This window comes from Peromyscus maniculatus, chromosome 22 (genome assembly GCF_049852395.1).
Source record: "Peromyscus maniculatus bairdii isolate BWxNUB_F1_BW_parent chromosome 22, HU_Pman_BW_mat_3.1, whole genome shotgun sequence".
In the NCBI taxonomy this organism is placed as follows: domain Eukaryota; kingdom Metazoa; phylum Chordata; class Mammalia; order Rodentia; family Cricetidae; genus Peromyscus; species Peromyscus maniculatus.
Window position 1 is genome coordinate 47341036 of NC_134873.1, and position 27293 is coordinate 47368328.

A 27293-nucleotide genomic window follows, 5' to 3' on the forward strand; every position below is an offset into this window, starting at 1 on the left:
GCAGGAGCAGAGGGCAGAGGAGAGACTTTCTGCATTTTCTCCTTGATTTTCAAAAAAAATGTCTTCAGATACCTGTTGTGTTCCTTATTGTAGTTATCCGAAATAATACTAGATTTTGCTTTTAAAAAAGAGCAAAAAGTGGTGGGGGGGTGAGGGGACAGACGGACCCAGTGACAGGACAGCTTCAGTTCCTGACAATGCCCTGAAGGTAGATCTGAAAAGTAACTAGACAAGTAGAAAATTTACACGATGTAATGAAATATAAAGGCTATTTAAAAATCTAATAAATTATCACTGCTAACATTACTGCATGAGAATTGTAGTATTTACTGGTTCTGGGGCAAAACCCTGCCAACAAGCTCTAAAAAGCACTTTTCATTGAGTCCAGAGGACTGAGAAGACAGCAGGATCCAAACGCATAACAGCTCCCTCCTCTCACAGATTTCAACGAAAATAAAAAGTAGATCTCACACTAGTGACTTGCTTAGCACCCCAACAGGAGTATCCACAAATACCTCTAACATGGCAGTGGGCTTTGATTAGGTGGTGGGGGTGTGTGGTTTATCCTGAACAGAAAAAAGAACTGGTCAGAGCATCTGCCTCTTCCAGACTGTGTATTGGGATACACATGGTGACAGACCTGTGTACTGAGATACACAGTGACAGACCTATGTACTGGGATACACACAGTGTACAGACCTGTGTACTGAGATACACAGTGTACACACCTGTGTACTGAGATACACACAGTGTACAGACCTGTGTACTAAGACATACAGTGTATAGACCTATGTATGGGGACACACAGTGTACAGACCTGTGTACTAAGATATACAGTGTACAGACCTATGTATGGGGACACACAGTGTACAGAGACCTGTGTACTGGGATACACACATTGTACAGATCTGTACTGGGATACACACAGTATACAGACCTGTGTACTGAGATACACAGTGTACAGAGAAATATTTTTCCCCTTTAAAGTGACTGTAAGGAGTTTTCATTGTACAGAGTTCCAACAGAAAAAAAGCTAGAAGACAGGGATTTTATTATTAAAAAAATATTAGGAAACCTGTTCCCTGAACTTACCCAAAAGAGCCTTTCCAGTCACTATGAATGTCAAACAAGTGTGAAGAAAGAAGATTTTTAATGTAAGTTAAAGAGAAAAATACATCTTATTTTTTTCCTTTTTAGAATTATTTCATTTCTTTTCTTCAGAGAACAAGTATTTTTTAAAAATTAGGGCTCAAATTAGTATTTCTAATGTTTGTAGCTGAAAGTGTGAAATAAGATTTTGCTGGACGTAAGTAATACCATGTTGTAGAATTAGTCTGGGTTCCAGCTCTTGAATCTACTGGATTAACACTTAAAGTAGCTGCCTGAACAAAAACCAGTGAAAAGCTCATCATGTGGGACATCTACATCTAAATGGCACTCAACGATTCCATAAAATAGTGTTTGTGTCATGTTTATAGAAACCTTGATCATTATGGACAAAATATTAAGGAAGTATTTCAAACAAAGAAATCAATGGTTCATCTTTCACGAACACTAAGGAAGCTTTTTCAGAGGTACACTTAAAACAATCTTACAACTGACATGACATTCTCTCCATAAACACTTGAGCAAATACTAGGCAGCTCCCTTCTTTTTCTTTCTCTCTTTTACGCACATATACACAAACCTGACAAACTGATCACTTTTGAAGGATTTATCACAATTCTTTCAAGTACTACAATAATCTATCACAGTTCTCCCCAAATATTTGTGTTAATGCTCACTAGAAGTTTTAGATATTTAGAGAGATTTAAAGCATTCCGAACAAAACCCCCAAAACTGTGCCTACATAATCTATAAAAACCTGAAAAAGCATAGAAACGATAATTTTTTAATATAATTTGTTTTACGTAGAAGACGTAAGACATAAGACAACCTCTATTACATTCTCATACTCAAGTTTCGCCCAAAATCTAGACCAGCGGGTTCTACTTGTCTGAGCAGAAAGCAAAATAGCCTGTGTTTTAATTCAAATTCTCTTCATGCTGTCTTTCTTACACATGAGGAGGAGGAGGAGGAGGAGGAGGAGGAGGAGGAGGAGGAGGAGGAGGAGGAAGTAGTTATACACAATCACTGACGTGTGACGTTTCCGAGTCGAAGTGCTGCCCTCCTGGTGACAACACACTAACTCTGCACGCCCTCGGCCCTCCCTCCGGCCGGCTCCAGGACACTCCTTACCCCAGTCGGTCCCGTCGCCCGCACTCCTGGATTCACTGTCGCCTTCCTCTGAGGCGGCGAGGAAGTCAAACTCCTTCAGAGCTTCCTTTGTGTCGCGATCTTCACTGGTATCAGGCAATGCTTTCTTCCGAACAATCTAACAAAGGGAGGGACACAGGTCAAACTAAATATTAGTAATAGTATGCTTTTACAAAAAGGAGACAGTATCCCCTTATAACTGAGCAAGCAAAGCAACTGTTTTCTTCAGTATGTATCTGCTGTATTAAAAAACTGTAATACTGCAGGAGGGGGGAGAACAAGGGAATTAAATTAAATTATAAAATAAAATTTAAAAAATTTTTTCACTTCAAATGGAAAAAAAACTATAATACTTAACTCAGTGAAAAAACACATTGTATTTTTTAAAAACAAATATTGTACATCTTAAAGCAGTAATTTAAACTTTGTTCAAAGGTATGATAGCTTAAACTAAGATAGATAGATAGATAGATAGATAGATAGATAGATAGATAGATAGATAGATAGATAGATAGATAGATATAGTCTCAATGGATCAGTAAAATTTGTACTTAAGTTACACAGATTACACTCATGTTATGAGAGCAATTAACTCTAACATTCCTTAGATACAGTCTGTGAAGCCTTCAGACATTCTAATTTAACCCAGACAGGACACATTCCTGGAACTGTGAAATGTTTCCAGAATATAGATGAGGTAACTACAACGTGCCCTCACAAAACCCATGTCACAACTACAAACTCAGAAATGAATGTCTTAGGGACCATAAAAACACTGTAGGGTTCCTATAGTCTTTCTACTATCCTCAACTTCTCTCACAGCTCTATTTTATTTCTCATCTTACTATGTAGCCCTGGCTAGCCTTGAAACTGAGCTGTTCTTGACTCCAGAACAATGGGATGACAGTCAAGTACCAAGCTCCCAGCTCAAAAGATCTTCATAGATTCAGTATCTCTCCCCCTAAAACACTGATAATGCAGAAGGAGATAACTCAGACTTAATACAGAATTGTAATGATTCACTTTTACATATTTAAAAATATTCCTGGCACCACAGATCCAGTAGTTTTCAAAGGTAAACCTACTAGTGAGTGATGAACCCAACAGCCTGTGCTCTGTGCCAATCTTCATTGTCTTTGTTTACAGAGAACTCAACAGGAAAAATCATGAATTCTTTAATGAGGTTAATTCTCTGTTTAGCGTTATTACCTAAACATTACTCTAAAACCAAGAATATTTTCATGCTTACAGTACTTCTTCTCAACCTAGCATCTAGCAAACCCATTAAACACAAAAATAAACAACAACAACAACAACAAAACCCGTCAGACAACCCAGCAGGTTCTGAGCAGAGAGCCCATAGTGGTCCCGATAACTTGTTCTAGTTTTGACTGAACAGCAACACTCGGGTATAAAAATGTCCCTGAAGAGTGGCACCAGAACTGGAGAGATGGCTCAGCAGTTAAGAGCACTGGCTGCTCTTCCAGAGGGCCTGAGTTCAAGTCCCAGCACCCACCTGATGGCTCATGACTGTCTGTAACTCCAGATCTAGGGGATCCAATGCTCTCTTGTGGCCTCCATGGGCATGGAGCACACAGGGCGCTCAGACAAACAGGCAAGCCATCCACACACATAAAATAAACACCATTCAACAACAACAACAACAACAACAACAGGAGTGGCACAACAGGCTACCCTACCCTCACAACTCCACACATAAATGCACCAGCTACTCCTAGCAGCTTGTGTCTCTCTGACTCTTAGGAAAGCAGCTTTCTTCAGAGAGGCCATCACTGGCGTCAAGACGAAGAGTCCTTGTTCTCACTGCCTAACCAAAGGACAGGGAAAATCCAGAAATAGTACCTGGAACCTCAGAGATCTTAATGTCTTAGAATTGGGGCTTTAGTTATTACTAAAACATGGTATTAAGTCACAAAAGCAACTCCTAGGACAAACATGCTTCTAGGTAACCTTAAACAAAATGAGATAGGCACCAAGTCTATCATCATCATTACAGATCATTTTAAATAAACAAACCAAAGTCCTGTGTTTTCTTATGTTTAGGTATCAATAAACAAACAAAAAACAAAAAACCCAGGAACTGTGGCTGGCAAAGGAATATATGAACAGTAAATAGGAAGGGGTAAAATCTGTAATAGTAATACTTTCCTCCCCTGCAGTGGAGACTATTACAGAAAACCACAACCGTACACAACACAGAGATCAACAGATCAAGGGGAATCCAGCGCCAATGGATACATCTACATCCCAGCTCCTGCATCTATGGCGGCTGGGGTGGAGCCTGTAGGAGAGAGAGTATTAGAAGTCCACTGTGAAGCAAGGGAAACTCTGTCCTAGACATGGCTGCAAACAGGACAAGAACAATAGCAACGCAAAGGACATGTTAACATGAAATTTCACCCAGTTCCATCCCTAGATCAAGACCTAGAAGCAACTGTACCTGCTGGGGGAAGGAGAATTGACCCCTCCCATGGATGTGCCCCCTTACTGTTGTTCAGTGCAGAGCGGTCAGCTCTGAAACCATACACACACAAACAACCACAGACTCAGCAAGCTGTGTCTACAGAATATTGTGTCTACATATACTGAGCATACACACATACACATGTAACAATAACAGTTAAAGAAAAAGAGCCCATTAACTTAAGAGTGCAGAGAGGACATGGGAGGGTTTCGAGGATGGGTAGCTGGGGCGGTAGTGGAGGAAAGAAAGGGAAGGGGAAAGTGATAACATTTTATTGCAATTAAAAACATAAAAAAGGATTAAAAAAAGAAGTATGAGTTATAGGTTAGATTGAGTTTCAAGCAGGTTAGAAAAAAGGACAACTTTGAAAGTCACTAGAATCCTAGTGACTAGTACGAAAGGAATCGGTATTCCCCAATTACTAACACAGCACCTCACGGTTCTTAATTCCACTGTTGTTTCCTCCTAAGTTCTTGAATAGGGCAAATGTTCCTGCAGAAATTACCCCTTACACAGAAAGAGATACCACTTTAATGTGTGTATGATTTCAGGACCCTAACTATTCTCAGGCGATGAGGATGATATGCTGATGATGTGGTAAGGGGAGAGGGCGAACAAAAGATGGAAGGTTCTAGACAGCAACACAGGAACAAGCAAAGCCTGAAGTCAAGCAGAGAGAAAGAAGAGGGTGTGGCCAGAGACACCGTGCACACAACAGCCTAACCGCAGCCTAACTGCAGCCAACAGCTGCACCCTCCCAGCTTAAATTATTAAACTTTTTTATTTTAAAAAAAAAAAAACAAAAACAGAGTCTTTCTGTGTAGTCTTGGCTGTCCTAGAGTTCACTGTGTAGAACAAGATGGCCAAGAACTCACAGAGATCTGCTTGCCTCTGTCTCCCAAGTGCTGGGATTAAAGGTGTGCATCACCATGCCTCACCTTAAAACAATGTTTTTAAAAACCTATTTGCTCTATGAGCATTTTAAAAGGACAAATTTCACTGTACAGAATGTGATTCATTTTCCAAATCATGCTTACCATTCTATACAGTAAATGCCTTTAAAAATCCTTTTGGCATGTATCTATCAGGCTATAGCTAATTTGAAAATTAATGTAACATGATGTAAAACTTAATAAAACTGTTAAGAAAAATACCCAGTCATTTAAATACTTTTTTCTTCTTGGGCTGAGGTGTTGCATTTGTCTAGTAAACACAAGACCCTGGGTTCAATGCCTAGATGGGGTGAAGATGAGGGAGAAAAGCTGACTGAACCCAGTATCTAAATGGGTAAAGGGTAAATCTGTTCCCAGCAGAGGTACCTTCACGCACACTCACAATATCCTATGGTCTGTACTAACTGGAATGCTATCAGTATTTATGAATCTTATTACAGAAAAAGAAGTTAAATGGCTAGGAACTAGGAAAGCAATATTTAAATTGATATAATTACCAACAACAAAGAAACTTATAACATGAGTTATTTGCTACTAGGCTATGAATAAAATATTTTGATAAGAAAATGATATCTCAAAGCAATCATCACACCAAAAACTGTAAGAAGCCATACACTTTGAGATAATTAGGCCAGTACATACTATTATAATTTGTTTTCTGAAGGAAACTCTGAGTGACTACTTAATATTAAACATATCTACGACAGGGATAGGATCCGCAGTGTAAATGATCAGTGCTGAGAGAAAGTGCACACACTTGTCTAACCAGAGTGAAAGGAGAAAGGAGAAAGGAGAAAGGAAAGAAGAAAGGAAGAGGGAAGAGAGCAGAGAAAGAAGCAGCAGCAGCCTCCAGCTACTTCTTCTTGTAGGAAATGTATGGGAAAGTCAATCAACTTAGAACACAGACTGAAGAAAACCACTGACGAAAGTGACGGGGGAGTTCTGAGGCTGTAGACACGGTCTGTTACAGCAGCTCCCCCAAGACAGACAAAAACACAAGCTTCAGAGCTGCTGCTAGCTGCCATGAGGCACTGCCGTCCGTCCGTCCGTCCGTCCGTCAGTCCTCCTGTCGTGATTATCAACACCAGGGCAATGTTGCAACACGCAGCGTTCAGCATGGAGATGCTGCCCTGTTTAGTGAGTTAACAGAAAGTCTGAGCGTTCTATGGGAAAGACTCTATACTAAAAATATTACTGAAATTAAAGTCAGTAATAAAAACGTTCTACTTGCTCCACATTCATAAAAAACAATTTAAGGGTTCAAGATTTAAAGGATGGGTTTTTTTTTTAAATATGCATTATGGCACCTAAAAAAGTTGAAATGAGTTCTCTAACTCACTGTTGAAGTATCAATGACACTTTTCTCTCTTCCATCAATGTCCTCGTCCTCATCTTCATCACTGAAATCTGCAGCTGCATTTTCAAGGAATTTGAAATTGTCCAGCACGGAGGCAGAATCCGTTAAGTCAGATTTTCTGGTTTAAAACACATACAACCGTAATTAGCTAATCTTTCAAAACGTCCCCATAAAAACGAATGGCTGATAGGTTTCAGTAATTTATGTTTCTATTATACATGATCCCCTAACTAGATTGCGATCTACACTGACTCCCATCTATTGCAGTTCTGTGGATTAACTGAGAAAGACGGGCAAGAAGTGTCCGAGCACTTCGGTCCCATCTGTTTTGAAGACCAGCTCTAACACACAGCCCCTTCTGAACCGGCACAGACTGACCTCCAGGTTAGCCTTAATGTGCTGCTTTAAAAATACAGACATCATTTTCAAGTAGCTCCGCCTCCATCGTTCTGTTGATTCTCCTCCGCAACCCTACTTTGACCTCTCGAGTAAGTCCCCGTAACTACATAACAAACCTACTGACGTAAAAGGGAAAATACGACTGTTCATGCGCGCACATGTGGTACATCTCCAAAGAGAACGGCTACATTTTAAAATGGCACAATGGCACTTGTTTACAACATTTTTATTTTGAACCATTAGTTCTATAGTTTTATGTTTCAAATAACAAGAACTGTTTCCCAAAGAAATTTATAGAATTCAATCAACCATTCTTTTAGCCTAAATAGGAATTAAATAAAACAAAGTCAACATAGACTTAGACATTCACAGAATCTTTGAAGTTTTTTTATTCAGTGAAGATTTATGAGAAATTTTTCTAATAAAGAGTAACCTCTATTGAACTATTTATGCTCATTTAAGTAAAACTATGTGTATGTCTATGATCTGTGGTCTGAAACAAAAATCAAATAGTTCAAATAACTTTTGAATTTTCACAATTTATTAATTCAAAATATATGTGTATGTAAGTGTATATACATATATACATATATATATAATAGATATTTTATATCAAAGGAAAGATAAGGAACAAGATTATGCTATAAATGAAATGACTAAGAAAAGATTTACTTTCTGATTTCTGGTTCATCAATAAACATTCTTACAGATTTGTATTTAATTTCAACATCTTTTATGAGATTCTAACAGTAGATAACAGAGCTTTAAGATACTAAAATCTGTTAAATACCTCAATTTAAAGCAAATAAAAATACCAAACATAAAAATTATGTTCCTGAATTAAAATAATTATAAAGGTTTCTAACTAAACTAAACTTTTAAATTATAATATTCAATTAACCAAAATTAAATTATGACTAAGTCACCATCTAAAAGTTCAATGCCAAGTTATAGCTAAAACCACTTCCAGTCAAATACTCACCCAATCATTGCCGCCTCTTTAACTTCAGCCTCTGTGCCATTTATAACCGAGTCCTGGTTCTTGTCGTCCTCCCTGTCAGTGACGTCACTTGAAAAGCCCAACAATGCTCGCACTCTTTTGGATTTCACGTCTAGAATGGTATCTGTGTAGCCGACCTCCTGGAGATACCTGCACAAAGACCACCCTTACAATTCAGTCACACAGGAATTAGCATTGTAAAATTTAAAGCGTAAATAAAAGTATTTCTTCAAACTCACTGACTACATAGGGCTTAACAGAACAGTACTATGTCAGTAAGACTTTTAATAATATTCCAGCTGCAGATGGAGCTGTCTCTTGCAGTACCAGCCTCTACAGTCACTGAGGAAAACCAAAGAACTATACAATAACCCTATTCATTTATCCGAAGAAGAAACTGTTCTTCAGTGTATTGCAGAGCACACTTTTTTCTTCAGGAAGAATGGAACAATCTCCTCCCAAACTCTACCATTCCTACTTTACAACTTTTGCTCCACTTGTTTTTAACATTTCTTATGTCAAGTGTCATTAACTGAAACCTGGGGAGAATATTTCTGGTCTAAATGGTTTCTTTCCATGACATAGAAAAAGATAATACTTTTCATAACTGTCACTTGTGGAAGAGACGTTTCTGTCCTGAGAAATTCTAAAACAAAATAGACAATTAAATTGTGGGACATGGGGTATACAGACTCATGTGAATATGTGTAGTTCTAGGGAGTCAGAGGCACAGAAAAAAAGAGCACAGAGTATGCGGTTACATGTGGGTCTTAAGTCCATTTCTGCCACTTCCGTGACAAGCAGCCTTAGTTTTCTCAACCCATTTCTATGCTCATCAAGAAGCCCAAATACCACCCATGATCTATACAAAAGCTCTCTACACCTAAGAGCCCCAATGCTAACTGCTTATTAATAATAATGTGTTTTAAAAGACCAAAAGTGGCAGTGGTGGGACCAGAACAAAGGAAATGACATCGATATCACGACATAATGATGACACATCATTTATTTATATAGTAACTGAGCATTCTACCGAAGGAAAGCTGAAAGCCAAGGTTGACAAGACAGCTAGTTTAAATTCAGCTTATTTCAGGCTTTCATTTTTATAGCTACTACAGCTAAAAGACACCTCACAAAGCTATGTGATCAATATGTCTTATTAAATCAAGTTGCTCACTTTTCAGTCCCTTTTAGTATCTTCAGAAAAGCCTTGATTTAAATTTTTGAAATAATAAATTCCTACTTATTGAATTTAATCAGATGTTTTTGAAAACTACTATAAGAAAGTAAAATGTAGTACTTAAAGAATTTCAGGTTTATTTATGTGTATGAATGTTTTGCATGCATGCAGGCAGGCATGCATGTATGCATACCACATGAGTGCCTGGTGTCTGCAGTAGTCAGAACAGTGCCTCGGATCCCCTGGAACTGCAGTTACGAATGGTGGTGAGTCACCATGTGGGTTCTGGGAACCAAACCCAGGGCCTCTGAGAAAGCAGACAGCGCTTGAAACCACTGGGCCATCTCCATCCCATTTTTCTATGTTGAGTGATTAATATTTGATATGTACCTTACTTTAGCAACAAAACTAAATCACAAACTTCTGCTTCAAAACTGCTTGGCCACTGCTTGGCCACAGACGTATCATTAAATAGTGCACAGCTTACGGATAAAATGTCACCTTTTTGAGAAGTAGGTAATGAATCTCTTCAACTTGTGAAAATTTCTTAATTTACTATGAAACCACTTCTTATGAACAAAGGCTAATCATCACTTTAAAAATCATTACTATTTTATAAGCAGGGACAAGGATGGGGATGTACCCCTTTAATCCCAGCAGAGAAGGTAGATACCTATGAGTTCAGGGTCAGCCAAGTCTACAGAACGAGTTCCAGGACAGTCAGGGATACACAGAGAAACACTGTCTTGGAAATGGGGAAAAAAAAATTACAGTTTTATGTGTATGTGTGTTTTGCCCGCATGCTTATCTGTGCACTACATGTGTGCCTAGTGCCCGAGGGACCAGCAGCAGGTGTCAAATCCCCTGGAACTGGAGTTACAGACAGTTGTGAGCCGCCATGTCGGTGCTGGGAACAGAACCCAGGTCCTCTGCGAGAGCAGAAAGTGCTCTTAAGTGCTGAGCCATCTCTCCAGCCTCCCAAATCAGCATTTTAAGAGCACATATCCTCTTAAAAACTGAAAAAGCATAAGAAATGGTGGCATACACCTGTAACTAAAGCTACTGAGGAGGCTCAGGAAAGAACATTACAAATTCAAGGCTAGTCTAGATGACTTAATGAGATCATGTCAATAAAGAAGTAAACAAGCCAACAGGAGGTATGTGTGGCTCAGAAGGAGACGACTTGCTTCGCTTGGCAATTCACAGTATCAAAATATTCATGGTACCAGAAATGAATTTAAAAAGGAAAATACATGTTATATTTAAGACTCAAGTGAGAACAGTAATGAAACTCCAGTTAATAATTTAATTTTTTTCTAACTTTGTCTAGATAAAAGACAGGTATGAGATGTTGTACTATTCTCTTTCTATAGTCAAAAGGAATGGATGGCACTGATCTACCTTGGAAATCTTTAAAATAAACTACTAATAAGCCATCCCAAAAGTCCAAAGCAGAACAAATTCCCTTCTACTCTGGCATAGATCTGTATACCGTTTCCAAGACTACAGGTCTAGTCTTCAACTGACATCAAACCTCTGCAGAGCCCCAGTCATGTACTAGGAGAAAGGAGATGTTAGGCAGGACCTCCACAATGGGGATCCAGAGTCCGCCAACGCCGGAGAAGGCTTGTAATGGAAATGTATACGGGAATCCTTACTGCTTTGTAGTGAGACGTCTATGCTTAGATGTTGATGAAATGAGAATAATGACAACACAGAATTCTCTTAACTACATGAATTCCAACAGTGTGTGGGAGGGGGGGGGGATGTAAGTATGAAAAACAAATAGTACATCAAGTTTTTTTTAAACTATATTACTATTTACTCCTCTCAGCAATGGTATAATACAGGAGAAACCTATGAGTTAAAAATACAAACATGGGGACTGGAGAGATGACTTAGAGGTTAAGAGCACTCACTGACTGCCCCTCCAGAGGTCCTGAGTTCAATTCCTAACAACCACATGGTGGCTCACAACCATTTATAATGAGATCTGGTGCCCTCTTCTGGCCTGCAGGCATATATGAAGGCAGAACACTGTATACGTAATAAATAAATCTTTTTTAAAAATACAAACAAAAAAGCATGAAAAGAATGCTCTCACGTTCAGCAAGTTTTCCGTTTCACCTTGGGTACTTACTGTCTGAGCAGCTGCCGTCCTTGTTTCCACATTAACTGGCTGTTTTGCTGTGGCTGCACCTCTGTTTCATTGCCTTCATCTGGAGATGTTAAAGCACAATGAAATTGACTTATTGAACGTTTAGGCAACCCAACAATTCATAAACAGTGTCTAATAAACACTATAAGGTTAAGAATATGAAAACTGTAACTTTTTTTTATGTTTTAGGGCAATAGGAATTGTTTTTTAACTCAAATTTTAGTAATAAAACTCTGTATGATTAAGTATCTCTACTGGATTCCCTTTAGAGCAACAGAATTAAGAATAAAGACATTTTTTCTTTCATTTTTCACTAGCCTGAGAATTTTCCTCCAGGACAAAGACCTATCAAATCAAGTTACACAGTGAGAAGAAAATAAAAATATTGTAAAACCTAGAAATGGTAGTAAAAGTAAAACAAACAAAAACCCCAGTTTGATACGAATATGTAAAGAAATTATCTCAGAGCCAGGTGGTGGTGGCACACACTTTTAGTTCCAGTACTTGGGAGGCAAGGAAAGAGGATCTCTGTGAGTTCAAGGCCAGCCTGATCTACAGAGTGAGTTCCAGGACAGCCAGGACTACACAGAGAAATGCTGTCTCAAAAAGACAAAACCAAACCAACCAAACAAACGAACGAATGAACAAAAGAAAGAAATTATCTCAACTGGGGACATGATGTGGTTCAGTTAGTAAAATACTGACCAGGCATGCTTAAAGCCGTGGGTTCTATCCCATGCACTGCATGAAACCAGGCAAGGTGGCGTAAGTGTGTAAGCCACTTCCAAGGTGGAGACAGGAAAATCAAAAGCTGAAGATCAGCCTGGGCTCTCACTCTCTTAATAGCTAAGCCATCTATCCAGCCCCAATAAAGCTCTTTTATGCACAGCAACTAGACCTTTGTACTACTAAACAGCTCTGTAAATTTTATGGGGGAGGGGAATAAAATAATTGAAGTGTACACACACACACACACACACACACACACACACACACACACGGAATGAAATGAAATGAAAAAACAATGTACCAAAACCTCTGGGATAAAATGAAAGTAAACCTAAGATGGAAACTTACAGCTTTAAGTACCTAGAAATAAGAACAGAAAGAAGGCCTGGAGAGGTGGCTCAGGAGTTAAGAGCATGTACTGCTCTTGCAGAGGATCCTGAGTTCAGTTCTCAGCAGCCACATCAGATGGCTCACAACCACCGGGACCTCCAGCCACAGGGGAGCCACTGCCCTCTTCTGGCCTCTAGAGAAACCTACACTCATGTTCACATGCACATGTCCATATGTCATACACAATTTAAAATGAAAAATAAAAAGAGTTAAGAACTCAAATAAGTGCCTTATAAATGCTCCTCAGTGGTTTAAAAAGGCAAGGAAAAAAAAACCCAAAAGGTAGGTGGAAAGAAATGATCAAAACCAGAGCAGAAATAACTGAGATGAAAGACTACAGAGAATGAATGGAGCAATGAGTTAATGCCTTGAAAGATTAGCAGGATGGACAAACCCTGAGATGAATTAACTAAAAGACACAGAAAACTCAAACTAATAAAACTAGAGGTCAATTGAAAGACAACAGATATCAAAGAACCTGGGAGGATCTTAAGAACATTATTTATAATATTCTGGAATGTACATGTAAGACTATTACATTTAAAACTCAATTTGAAAAGCTTCTCTACTGTACTCAAATGTGGAGAAATGGGAAGAATAAGAATTTCTGGGTCAGATAAGTCTGAATTCAATTCCATGTCCCACATCATTTAATGACTGGTTAACCTCAAGCAAAGTTTTCCAACTTCCTGAGTTTAAGTTTTGCATAGATAAAATGAGAATAACAGTATCTTTTTTAAATGATTATTTCAAGAATTAAAGTTAATGAAGCCCTTACAATTATGGGTAGGCATTTTAATAAATGATATGAATGATTATAAATACTTTCACTACTTGAATAAGAGTTAAATCTGAAATATGACAAAAATTAAGTGTGGTAATAGCTTGGGTCCAATTTTCCTCACTCTTCTTTTACACCTGCTAATGAACATACCCTGTCTCTGTAAGTAAGAAACAGAAACCTGACCTAAGAGGTCGAGTTTGTTTGCTTTTTGTTTGTTGGCAGTACTGAACTTAGGGCTCAATCCATGCTAGGTATGTGCTCTAGCCACTGAGCTGTGTCCCTGGCCCAGTGAGGCATCGAGGGTAAGGGATTCGCCAGTTCCCTTGTGCTCTGAGAAGAAACCTCGTATTCCCACAGTTCTGCTGGTTCACAGGATCTCAAGGACAGCGTGCACTGTGTTTTGCTCCAAAGCTTCAGTTATATGCAGGAAGACACAGTAAGAAGTGGGGTTGGTTCATGCTATCCCACCACGCCTGAACCTTGTGCTATATGTAGAACATAGGCAGAAAATGGTGAACTAAAACAGGGCGCAGATGAAGAAGAAGAAGAAAAAAAAAAATCTCTTGACACTAAATGATTAGTGCCCCCCAAAACAAGACAACAAAAAATAACATGCAAATATATACTAACTTACAGTTTCAAATGTTTCTACAAGATATTAGACATTAATTTTTTATTACATAAACTTCCTTTACAAGTGGCTTACCAGAATCATAGCTTGGAGGCTTCATGTCTCCCTGATTCAGTTCTGTTCCATATTTCAACTTGTGGTATTTGGCTCTAACAAAGAAATGAGAAAACACAAGCCATGTTAAAACACAGTTCGATAAGTTTTAAGATATGGAAGAGAAGTTTTAAGTGTGTAACAGTCCTGGCTAAACATGCCTAGAACTTTCAAAGGCTCTAAAATTTCCATGATGTCAAAGTCGTAACAAAAAAATACTTACCTTTTTTGTTGTTCAATCACCAACTGTCATTATAATAAAACAAACAAACAAACAAACAAACAAACACTAGAAACTTTTTTTTCATTTTATATCTAGAATGAACCATATAAATTCTAGTTTGTTATATTCAAATTTTCTTGATACCTTTAAGCTGAATTAGATCAAAGAATAAAAGAGATCTTCACTGTACAATTTAATTTGTTAAGATTAGCCTTTCTCAATACTTAAGTTTATCTTAAAAAGAAACACTACCTATATTGCTCTGTGCCGTACTGGGTATTTACAATTCACTAGATACTCTTATGGTGAGCCATCAAAGCATGACAAAAACCCTGATGAAATCCCCTTTGTGCAATGAGATATTCTAGCAGTAGTGGTTAAATATTTTCCTTAGTCAGCATATACTTTGTCTTTAGTCAGAAAAAACAAAAAACATGATTAGGAAGACTGTCTAATTTCTTTTTAAAATTAGCACAGTATTATTATTTTGAGCTAACTGGACTAGTCATCTAATTTTATCATCTCAGATCTAGGCAAATGAAACAAGAAAAATGATCCAGATAAGGGAAAAATATTTAAAGACTAACTTTAAAAAATACATACGATTAATATATTTGTATATTTTAACTCTTTTTCTCTACAAAATGAAGTTTTTTGTAAGTAAATATTCAACGAGTTAAGCTAGACAACAATTAAAATATACAAATAAAACAGTAATTTTTAAAACCAAAGTAAGAATGAAGGAAAAGGCAACATAGTCAAATAGAAAGTGTTTCGTACTTATTTTAAAAAAAAAAATTATGTGAGGGTATGTGGGGGGGGGGGGGGGATGCTCTGGATAGATGGCTCATCAGTTAAGAGCACTGGTTACTCTTCCTGAGATACAGCTCACAATTATCTGTAACCTTAGCTCCAAGGATCCGAAAACCTCCTCTGCACCAGGCACATACATGGTGCACATGCACGCACACGCACACGCACACGCACACACACACACATACAGGCAAAAACACACACACACAAAATAAAGTTAAATTTTTATTAAAAAAATGGATGGAACACTTATCATAAAGTTTTATATAATTTAAAATTAGACAGAGAAAATTATTGACTTCAATATATGTTACCAAAATCCTTCATTTTTTTTAAATAATCATTTTGTAGTCACAGAGAAAAACTGTTTTTATATAGAGGGGAGTCCTAAGACAATTTACAGATTACAGGCACCAAATTATCTAGAACATGCTTCTCCATATTCCTAATGTGTCTTTTAACACGATGATTTCATCACTGGACTAAACATTTCCAAATCTATTTCCATATACTTGGAATAGAACTGACAATCAGAAGGGAAGCTGTGGAGACATTAGCTTGACTTACAGTTGTAAGAAAGCAAACAGATTCTTTTTTTTTTTTTTTTTTTTTTTGGTTTTCCGAGACAGGGTTTCTCTTGTGTAGCTTTGCGCCTTTCCTGGAACTCACTTGGTAGCCCAGGCTGGCCTCGAACTCACAGAGATCCGCCTGCCTCTGCCTCCCGAGTGCTGGGATTAAAGGCGTGCGCCACCACCGCCCGGCTTTCCGGTTTTTTTTTTTTTTTTTTTTTTTTTTGGCAAACAGATTCTTAATGTAATCGTCATTCTTTAGATTTCCAGAAATATTTCATCTGCCACAGACAAAGTAACACTAGCTTCTTAAAAGTCACATAGCTGGCCTGCCGACGGATAACAACATTCAAATAAAAGTAGCCACAAAACTGTATGAACTTTATTTATATGATGTAAACACACATTGAGAAAGCGTTTCCCAACACAACATGCTGCATTCTAGTGCGTTCTAGTGGTCTCAGAAAAAAAAACTGCAACATTAGTTGTTTTTAAAATAATCAGAAAACATTATATACAATATATGTAACAATACAGTCACACTATTAACTACTGCTTCACAAAAATTTAGACCAAGGCAAAATATGCAAATAGCTGTTGTGGTTAGGACGAGCTCTAGCTCCTAAGATCTGTATTTCCCTACTTACTAAATTTTCTAGAAAACACTAACAGCCCTCCTCAAACTTAAAGCATCGTGAGAGAGAAGATGCTAACATGCTTCTCAAGAACTCATGGTTTCCCACTGCTCTGATACTTCAAGTCATTGTGTTAACAGTTCACCATTCTTTTTCTATCTCATGACCTACAGGATAAAGAGATCTCATCACTTCATATACATCTATGCTCTCCACCCCCAGTGGCCTTTGCTGGACAGGGTAACATAAACCATGATTGGTAATTATAATAAAGAACTTATTCTAGCTTTGTTTAAAAACCGACCTCATAAACCATATGTTGGGAGTAAAAAAAATGTCCAATCACATCTTAAATGTTGATGCTAAAAAGAATGGTGTGTGTGTGTGTGTGTGTGTGTGTGTGTGTGTGTATGCTGGCATGCATGCTCATGTGTGTGTGTGTAGGCCAGAAGTCAAGGTTAAGTGTCTTCCACTACCATTCTGTATAGTACTGTTTTCTGTGACAGAGTTTTCACTGAACCCAGAGCTCACCATTTCAGCTGCACTGGCCGTCTGTAAAGTCAAGTGCCCACCTCTGCCCCATGCTGGGCTTACAGGTAAGTGCAACTGTGCCTGGCTTTTTGTTTGTGTTGTTGTGTTGTTTTGGTTTTTTGTTTGTTTGTTTTTCGGGGAGGGCTGGGGATCTGAACTCAGGTCCTTACACTTGCATGACAAGCATTTCATCCACTGAGCCATCTCCCCATTCCCTAATGTTTAATTTCAACAAATACTGAATTCTTATCATATGCGAGGTGTGCTGACTGCTGGGAACACCCTGCAGCTAGCTTACCGCGAGGTAAGAGTGAAAACAAGAGGCCCCCTAAGACCTGGGAAAATAAATAAGGACTGCATACTGACATAAGCGCTGTTAGCATATAGCCGAAGAGTGTGGACAAAGGAGTACCTAACTCTGCAAAACGCAATGTCAAATAAAACTATAGAAAAGGTAACAGGAGATTTTAACTAAACCTCAATCAGTAAGTATAGAAGATAGTTCTGTTCTGTCTGGATTTTACAAATAACTGCTGTGTTTAGGACAAGCTCTGGGTCCTAAAACATAAACACCCAGTAGGTCAAAATACTACAAACACTAAGTTTAGTAAGCAAAAGAATTAGAAGGAACAGAGGTCAAAGAAGACACTAGAAGAAAAATGCTACTTACACAGGAATAGCTTTGAAATTAACCAGGTATTTGAAAGAGGGGTAAAACATCACTATTCCTCTTTTTTTTAAGAAAGAATTGGAAAATTAATTCTATTACCTTGAAGATGAATTAGAATTTGGAGATAAAAAAGCAAAAAGACAGTCGGACTATCACAGTAAAGATAAAAGTGACAGTGAATGCAGAGAATCGGGAAACATGGGAGAAAGTTTCAAAGTCGGTTTTATCTAGATCTGAAGTTCCTTAGAATTAAAACTGCTGAAAATGTCAAATCAAACACTGTACTGTTGAAAAGAAATATGTAAACTTGCTTATTCTGTAAAGTCTATCATACTTTAAGGGATGCTTTGATAACTTCACTGCTAGGTGAACAGTTCATCTATATTAAAGATTCAGTTCTTATTTTATTTTGGCTCTCTAAAGAGGGGAACTTAGAAAATCTACATTGATCTTTACTTAGCTGGTTATAGGTGAAATGGCATGATATTGAATCGCCTTTAAAAGGGACCAGGGCCATAAACATGTAACTGATAATCAAAGTATAGAATCAGAAGTGAAGTCTGACTTCCGAGTGACTGTTTTAACTGTACAGATGGAAGTTCACTGGGATGCATGACCGCACAGTGCTTCAGCGGCTGCCTTAACCTTGCTGTATGATGCGTCTATGCGTGACTTTACTGCAATAAACGATGTAACCAGATGAAATTAAAAAAAATAGACCAGGGCAAAGTGAGTGGCACACACAGTAGCTGTTAGAGCCTGCAAACGTGTGTGTGTAAAAGTTACTAGACTAGGTGTGGGAGATGGCTCCCTGGGTACAGTACTTGCCTGCCCAATGTAAGGACCAGAGCTCAGATCCCCAGAACACACCCAAAGCCGGAAGAGGAGCTCATGTATATAATCCCCGGAAGCTGGTGGGCCAGGCTTCCTGGTGCAAGCAGTGGGAAACAGCAGGAGATCCTGTCTCAAACAAGTGGGAGGTGAGGACCCACCCTCGAGGTTGCCTCTGACCTCCACCCAATGTGCCATAGCACATACACACTGGATAGCATGTGTACACCTCTACTCACACACAAGAATATTCACACACACACACACACACACACACACACACTTTTAAGTTGTTCATTTCTCCAAATTTTTATTCAATGTCCTCAATCCATTTTTTTAATTCCTGGGATTAGAAAAATAATTCCAGGATAGTAATCACTAGGGTGTTCTAGAGTTCCAAAATGTATTTGCAATATCTAGTATTAAAGTATTAGAAAGATAATTTTGGACTGAAAAGTCAAATGCTCCATGATATAAGAACATGCTTTGTTATTTGTTAACATCCTCAAAAAGTGTCCCTGCAGGGATTGGAGAGATGGCTCAGCGGTTAAGAGCACTGGCTACTCTTCCAGAGGACCTGGGTTCAATTCTCAGCACCCATATGGCAGCTCACAACTTTCTGTAACTCCAGTTCCAGGGGAATCCAACACTCTCTTCTGGTCTCTGTGGATACCAGGCCCACACACGGTGCACATATATACATGCAGGCGAAACACCCATACACATGAAATACAGCTAACGATGATGATGAACCTTTTGTTGTTGAAGTTTCATTGCAGTTGTGCGTGTTGAGGCATGCCTATAATCCCAGCACCCAGAGACTACAGGGATTCCATGGCCGACGAAGGTGAGCTCTAGGCCAGCCTGAGCTACACATTTAGACGCTGTCCAACGGGAAAGCAAGGAATCAAACTGAAGAAAACAAGTGCCACTGGGTCAGAAAAACTCCCAAAGAAGGAAAATCAGTTTGGAATCTCTCTGCTACAGAAGGAGGTAAGGAAAGAAATCTTCCTAGACTCAGCCAGTTCTTTCTCCTCTGCTCCGCAGCCATCTGGAAACAGTCAGCGGGTTCACCTGCCTCGCTTTCTCTTCCCTCTGCCTCTTCCTGTGACCCAGCTCCTGTTCTGGCCACCTCTGGGGAGCTGTCCTGCAAAGGACATCAGCAGCACCAACGGGCAAACACCGATTACTGCTCTCAGCCACGGCCTGCCTAGAGCCTGCTCTGGTGCCTGCCAGTGTCAACTAGCCCGTCCTTCCTCTTCCCAAACGCTGCTCTCTTCCTCCTCCAGAGACTCCCTTTGCGGCCCTTCCTCCTCAGTCCTTTTCTAAGGCACCTAACTGTTTCCCATGGCGCCAACCAGCTTCTCTCCTAAGATGTGCCTCAGCAGCATTCCCGTCACCCGTGTTCTTTCTCTTCTTCCACTGCCTCCCTCCCGAGACAGAAACCTGGGAGTCGTTCTTGACTCTCCTTTCTCTGTATCTTGGGATACCATCTCCACATTTTTATATCTCTGCATTTTAGATTCTTTGTATTTAAAATGTTTTATGGTGGACACTGCTATACTCCAGCAGGTGCTGCTTATCATTTCTCATTTATTATAATGTTCCTGCCCTGATAAGAAGATCTTCCAGTAGAGTCCCCAGGGAGATATTTCAAAAATGTATTTCATGCTTAAAGACTTCCCCTAGCTGCACAATCCCAGACTGGATCCTAGATTGGAGGCAGGGGCTGACCCACTCTGAAGAGCTCTATCAGGACATCTGCACAGGGAAGAGAATTATACCAACATTAAGTTTCACTAACAATAATATATGGTAGTTAGATAACAGAAGGTTCTTGCTCTAAGAAAACACACAGGAAAAAACACCAAAAAAGAAACACACATTAAACTAGTTAGGGGAGAGTAAGCAAATAATTTAGGGGAAAAACAACGGGCTCATAGACTGAGCATAATTAAGCAAAGATAAACGTATAGTTGGCGAATTTGAGTAAAGAATATAAAGAGGGCTGGAGAGATGGCTCAGTGGTTTAGAGCACTGACTGCTCTTCCAGAGGACCTGAGTTCAATTCCCAGCACCCACATGGTGGCTCACAACCATCTGTAATGAGATCTGGTGCCCTCTTCCGGCCTGCAGTCATACATGCTCTATACATAATAAATAAATAAATCTTAAAAAAAAAAAGAGTATAAAGAATTCTTGCAGCTCTCCACATTTTGAAAGTTTTCCACGTTTCCTACCACATTTGAGGTAAACATTTGAACTCCTTAAGTAGACTCCACAATCTGACTCTTGTGCACTTATCACCATTTCCGGTCATCCAATAACAACTAATGTCCATGATACTCTAAACACTCTTCACACACAGGACTGTAAATTCCTGTGCGCATTGCTTGGTTCCAATGTGGTCTCTCATCTTCCTACACGTGACTCACTGGCGAGGCATCTTATCTGTCATAATGCTGCTCAAGCCACTTAGGGATGGTAGTATAGCTGCTTCCTTCTTTCTGATCCCACTATATATCACGTACATATTTCTACCTCAGCCCCTGGCACCTCAGTGTACTTTTGTGGTTTATAAGTCTAGATATCAGCCTTCATGCGCGCGCGCGTGCACACACACACACACACACACACACACACACACACACACACACATACACACACACATTTCTGGTTACTTTAGTATTTGTGTATTTCAATTCTGCTGCCTCACAGATAACAAAGCAATAAAGAGTACAGGCTTTAGATTCAGTCTGGAGAGAGCTGACCTATAACTCTACAATTACTTAGTTTTAAGTCTCTGGGTCTGGACACGGTGCTGGTTTGTCAACTTACACAAACTCCAGTTATCTGGGGAAGAGGAGGCCACAACTACGGTACTGTCTCCATCAGACTGGCCTGTGGAATATCTATCTGTAGGCATTTTCTTGATCAACGACTGGTGTAGGCGGGCCCAGCCTAGTGTGGGCATGCTACCCCTGGCAGGTGGTCCTGAGCTGTACAGGAAAGTAAATGAAGGGGCTGGAGAGATGGCTCAGCCTCTTCCAGAGGACCAGTTCAATTCCAAGCAGCCACATGGAAGCTCAGAACTGTCTATAACTTAGTTCCAGGGGATCCAATGCCGTCTTCTGGCCTCTGCAGGTACCAGGCACATATGTGGTGCATGAACATACATGCACACAAAAGACACCCACACACATAAAACAAAAAGTACATTTTTTAAAATGAAGGAAAAACTAATAAAACAACCACAAAAACCAAGCAAATGGAGCAAGTCAGGAAGCAGAGCTCCTCCAAGGTCTCTGCTTTAGTTCCTGCCTCCAGGGTCTTGCCTTGAGCTCTTGCCCAGACTTCCTTCCATGATGGCCTGTGACCTGGGAGTTCTAAGATGAACTAAAGCCTTCCCCGCACCAAGATGGCTTTGGTAGGTTTTTATCAGAAACCTACCAGAAAGTACAATGGCTAGGACACTGCACCTACTCAACACAGTACATCGATTTCTGTTCTCACCCCCCTCACCTCTGGGAAAGCCTACAGAGAGGACAGCTGGAGATCTCAAGTATTTGCAAATTACATACTTTTAAAAATGTTTTTCTTTCTATCTCCCTGATGTCACTTTCAATCAGCTTCTTAAGGCATAGAAAAATCCATTTATTTTTTCCGTCAACTGGAGAAACCTCTTGTGTATCAATTTCTCAACATTTAAAAATATTTTGTTAATGTTATTTTATGGTGGTTTTACACACAGTCCATTTGCAAACTTCAAAAAAAAAAGAAAGAAAGAAAAACAAGTGACTATCAAAAATAAGGCAAAAAATCCCCTAAAGTAGAAAATTCTAATAGCAGGTTATCAAATGTGCAGGTTACTGGCAACAATGAACTACTTCAGACTGCTGATAAAAAATCCAAAGACTGGCCATTAAAGAAACTTAATCCAGGCCGGGCGGTGGTGGCGCACGCCTTTAATCCCAGCACTTGGGAGGCAGAGGCAGGCGGATCTCTGTGAGTTCGAGGCCAGCCTGGACTACCAAGTGAGCTCCAGGAAAGGCGCAAAGCTACATAGAGAAACCCTGTCTCGAAAAACCAAAAAAAAAAAAAAGAAAAAAGAAACTTAATCCACATGATAATTTCCCCAAACTCTCACATGTGACCTATTTCCCTTTACTTATGACCCAAATGTAACACTAGCAAAGTCGCAAGGCAAGCTCTCCTTCTGCAGAGATAAGAGTATCTCATAAAGGAGTAAAATACTTTTTAAAAAGTCTATGAAAAGGTATTTTCAATCAGAGCAATTTTTTCTTAAAAAACTGTATCATACCGGGCGGTGGTGGCGCACGTCTTTAATCCCAGCACTCGGGAGGCAGAGCCAGGCGGATCTCTGTGAGTTCAAGGCCAGCCTGGACTACCAAGTGAGTCCCAGGAAAGGCGCAAAGCTACACAGAGAAACCCTGTCTTGAAATAAAAAAAAAAAAAACTGTATCATGCTGAATATTACATCATTAAAAAGGGAGAAGCATTATAGAAATTCCGTTTATGATTAAAATGTAATTTTACTCTAGGAATAAAAAAAAAGAAGTAAAAGGAAAGGAAAGAACATGAAGGCTCTTAGGTATGGTGGAGGAGAAAGTTTATAAAAGAAAGTGGATAAAAAGGAGAGCGTAGGTAGAGGCAGGGACATCTGGAAGAGTTGAGAATGGATATGACCAGGCCAAGCTGGGCCACAGTGGGATGTGTGGCCAGGAGGCCAAAGGTACAAAAAAAGGGTGGGTAACCAAAATGTCTGTATTGTACAGGGAAGAGCCCCTGGGCTGGAGAGTTCAGGGTAGAGTATGCCAGCCATATCCTGTAACAGGTAGGGACTGAGGGATGCTGGGAGAACCTGGTGACCAGGTCCGCTTTGATATGTTAAATAGGCACCTCAGCCATTTGGTGGGCTTGAAACTTAACACTATGAATAACTGGTTGAGTGTTGGGCATCTAGCTCAATGATAGAGTGTATGCACAACATGCACATGACCCTGGGTTTAATCTCTAGTACCATGGAAAGAAAAACAAACAAAACGATATAAAGGAAAGCAACAGAAGAGCTGGTCATGACCCATAATCCAAGTACTTGAGAGTTAAGAGGCAGAAGGATGAAGTGTTCAAGGTCAGCATCTTCTACCTAGTGAGTCTGAGGCTAGTTTGTATGAGACCCTATCTCAAAACAAACAAACTTAAATAACTAAATAAATAAAGAGCAGAAGATGGAGTGGAGAGAAATGGATGACAGCCTAAGTCTAGGAAGAACATAAGCTTCATAAGCATACAATATAAGAAGTAGATTGTGGCCGGAGGCGGTGGCGCACGCCTTTAATCCCAGCCAGGCGACTCTCTGTGAGTTCAAGGCCAACCTGGTCTACAAAGCAAGTTCCAGGAGGAGCACCAAAACTACACAGAGAAACCCTATCTCAAAACAAACAAACAAACAAAAAGAAGTAGACTGTGAATAAATGTGGCTAAACCATTTTAAACCATGTAAGTCACCTTATTAAAGTTATTGTTATTCACAATGAGATTAACATATTGCAATCCTACACTGACAAAATGTTGATTCCCTACTCTTGGGTTCAAGGGTACATGACATCAAGATGTGACTGTAGTTTAGAAATGGTGGAGTAATGAAGATGGTTAGGACAGAGGGGTTTTACTGAATTACCGTTCCTGCTTCAGAGCATATTCCAACATTTTGATCCTCCTCACAAGATCTTTCTTCAAATTTTCTTGACCTTTCCTCTCCCCCTGAAGGAAGGCAATCTGGGCCTGGAAGGGAGAGAAAGGCAAAACTCAGTTCAGAACAGATGCCTTTAAGGAAGAAGTTTTAGAGCAGCAGGCAATCAATACAATTCCTCTTCAAAGCCGGCACAGTGCAAACTAAAGAAGTATTAGCTGAAGGGGGGAAGTCCTAATTTGAAAAACTATGCACCGGAGACCTATGCACAGTGTATCCCAGATGAGGGATGCTGCCTCACGTGGTCCCTGGTTCTCCTACGGACCTATATATAAAACAACAAACAGGGTACAAAGCAGACGCGCAGTTTGCCCAAGGTATAAAGTACCTTGAAAGAGGTTCATTTTTATAAAAAATGCAGGCAGGAAAGTAAAATGACCAGAATTCTTATAAATTTTTCCAAACGAAGAGTTTTGTTTTCAAGATCAACAGAGTTAAATATTCCAGCATGGGAGGGAGGGAGGACCCCTTTATGCCCCTCACTGAGGAGATAACAGCAGCTAATGGATGGTGAGGAAGACGGTCACTTTGGGGGGGGGGGCAGGCACGGGAAGGTTACCCAGGCTTCAGTGGATGACCCCACACACATGGGCCTGTGGGCAGCACTAAGTGGACTCTGTAGGTAGGACATGAACTTGTGAGGAAGACAGAAGATGTGATGGAGACGAGCAGGGGGGTGGGGGACGAATGGGGAGAGTGGGGGATGATATGACCAAGACACATTATATACATGTATGAAATTTTAAATTTCATGATATATCTAAATTTTATATGACAGTCCTTAACTTAATCCTGGACTTATCCTACAAACAACAAATAGCTCTATTTCCTCATCTCCTTTAAGGAAAGGTGATACGTGAGAGAAAAGAGAGACCGGAAACGAGACAATCAGATGTCAGATCCTCAGCACACTGCTGCTGCTCTCCACAGAGTGACAAACTCCGGCATCTCACCGTGAGACAAACAGCAGGCAGTGTCAACTGCAGTAGGACAGGGACAGACACTGAGGACCGAAACCACATCTCTGCTTAAAGAACTGCAAGCGTTGGAATACGCGCTTGTCCAAGCATTGGTATCTCCATAAAGGCAAGAAGGAGCTCATTTAAGTGCGTCACAGATGACCGCCAACTTCCCATGGGCACATGCTCCTCTCACCCATTTCTACCACACCAACCCAGAGACAGACAGCAACGTTATTATATATGAGCACTGCTTTCCATTCAAAAAAGAACTTCACATTTAAGGATGACTTTAAAACACTCCTAAAGAATTCTGAGGACTGTCCAACTGTGGTTTAATGAATAAACCAATAAACTCAGTTCTATTTCATTTAAATGAGACTCAGTTCTCCTTATTTAGTTCACAGTGAACATATAATCCAATTTGCTACTCTTCTCATAACCTTTGAATTATAAATAGTACTATGATGTGTTTATTTTCATTTCAAAAAGTTCTTAAAACTTTTTCAATCAAAAGGATATTTTCCTTATTAAAATAATTAAAAGATTGACAACAATTCAACTGTATATAGAAAATATAAACAAAGGAAAAGACACTGAACATCCATCGTATCTGTTCACACCTCAAAGATCCTAAAATGCTTCAAATATATACTCTAAGATGATATACAGAATAATGGCACATGCCCCTCAAGCGATAAAATGAAAGCTCATCAGAAGAATATGTCAGCCCAACTCATTTGGCCAAGCAACCCACTGCTTTGACAGAAATGTGTACACTTAAAAAGTGTTAGTAAAAACAATAAAGCGAATCAATGTAACCAAGCAAAGTAACAATAACATAAATTGCCAACCTTATCTTCTATATTCTTCGGCTATTTCTGACTTTCTAACATGTCACTGATCCTGGATGATTCTACAGTTCAACCTATAACATAAAGTCTACACTGTGACTGAGTCTCCAGCCCACTGGCAACTTGCCTGTCTTCCTACGACGCTTGCTTCCCTATTCTACCAACACACACACACACACACACACACACACACACACACACACACACACACACACACACACACTACTGTTGGGCAGTCATGGAAAGCACGCCTGAAGGAGTCCCGGGGCCATGGCCCTCCTCAAGCTCAGACACTCATAAGACACTCTTAGAAAGGACAAAGGAGACACCGAGGAAATTCAACGTTAGAGTCCTGCCGCATCAGTCTTCTTGTGATCGTCAAACAAAAGTCACAGAAAAACTGTTCCAGGCTGAAGAACTGAAGAGGCCAGAAACCAAATTCAATGCATGATTCTGACCTGGAATGGATCATGCAGAATAGTGAGAGGTGAATCAAGAATGGTGGCTGAGGATTGGAAAGTCCCAATAGATGAGGGCTAACTTTCTGATGCTGATGCTCTGTGTTACAGAGGACAGTCTCTGTTTGTAGAAATAAACACTGAGGAATTCGGTCAGAGCCAATGAACTATCAGACTAACTGGCAAGTAGCCCTTATAGTTCAGGAAAAAACAAATTCTTTGTGTGGTCCTCTCAATTTTTCTTACAGCTTAAGATTTTCCTTGTTAAGGCTTTTAAAAAATGATACACAATAACAACTTTGAAAATCAAAGGTTCCCCCTCGACCATAAAGCCAACAACATAGACAACAGAGAAACCCAGGAGTACTGAAACTAAGTTAGAAGCACAACAAAATATTCATTTCAACATAATCATCTAAAAATGTGCTGGAGGAGCTGACAAAAGTAGTTTAATTAAGGAAGAAATAAGTATAAAAACAGAAAGAAGAAGTGCAAATAATAGGGGTGAATACCACAAAACTTCAAGAAAACAGACATTCAAAATATTTGTGGGTTTTTTGTT

General features: G+C 39.6%; 1 protein-coding gene across 2 annotated transcripts in view; it reads right to left on the reverse strand.

Moving 5' to 3' along the window:
* Positions 1-27293, reverse strand: part of Strn (striatin) — an 84133-nt gene that overhangs the window by 26466 nt on the left and 30374 nt on the right. For both annotated transcript variants that reach the window (XM_016003429.3, XM_006984844.4), the window contains exons 2-7: positions 24389-24492; positions 14398-14471; positions 11771-11849; positions 8433-8600; positions 7034-7169; positions 2239-2374 (exon numbers count right to left, since the gene is read on the reverse strand). In XM_016003429.3, the coding sequence (XP_015858915.1) occupies positions 2239-2374; positions 7034-7169; positions 8433-8600; positions 11771-11849; positions 14398-14471; positions 24389-24492 (697 nt within the window). The remainder of the gene's footprint in view (positions 1-2238; positions 2375-7033; positions 7170-8432; positions 8601-11770; positions 11850-14397; positions 14472-24388; positions 24493-27293) is intronic.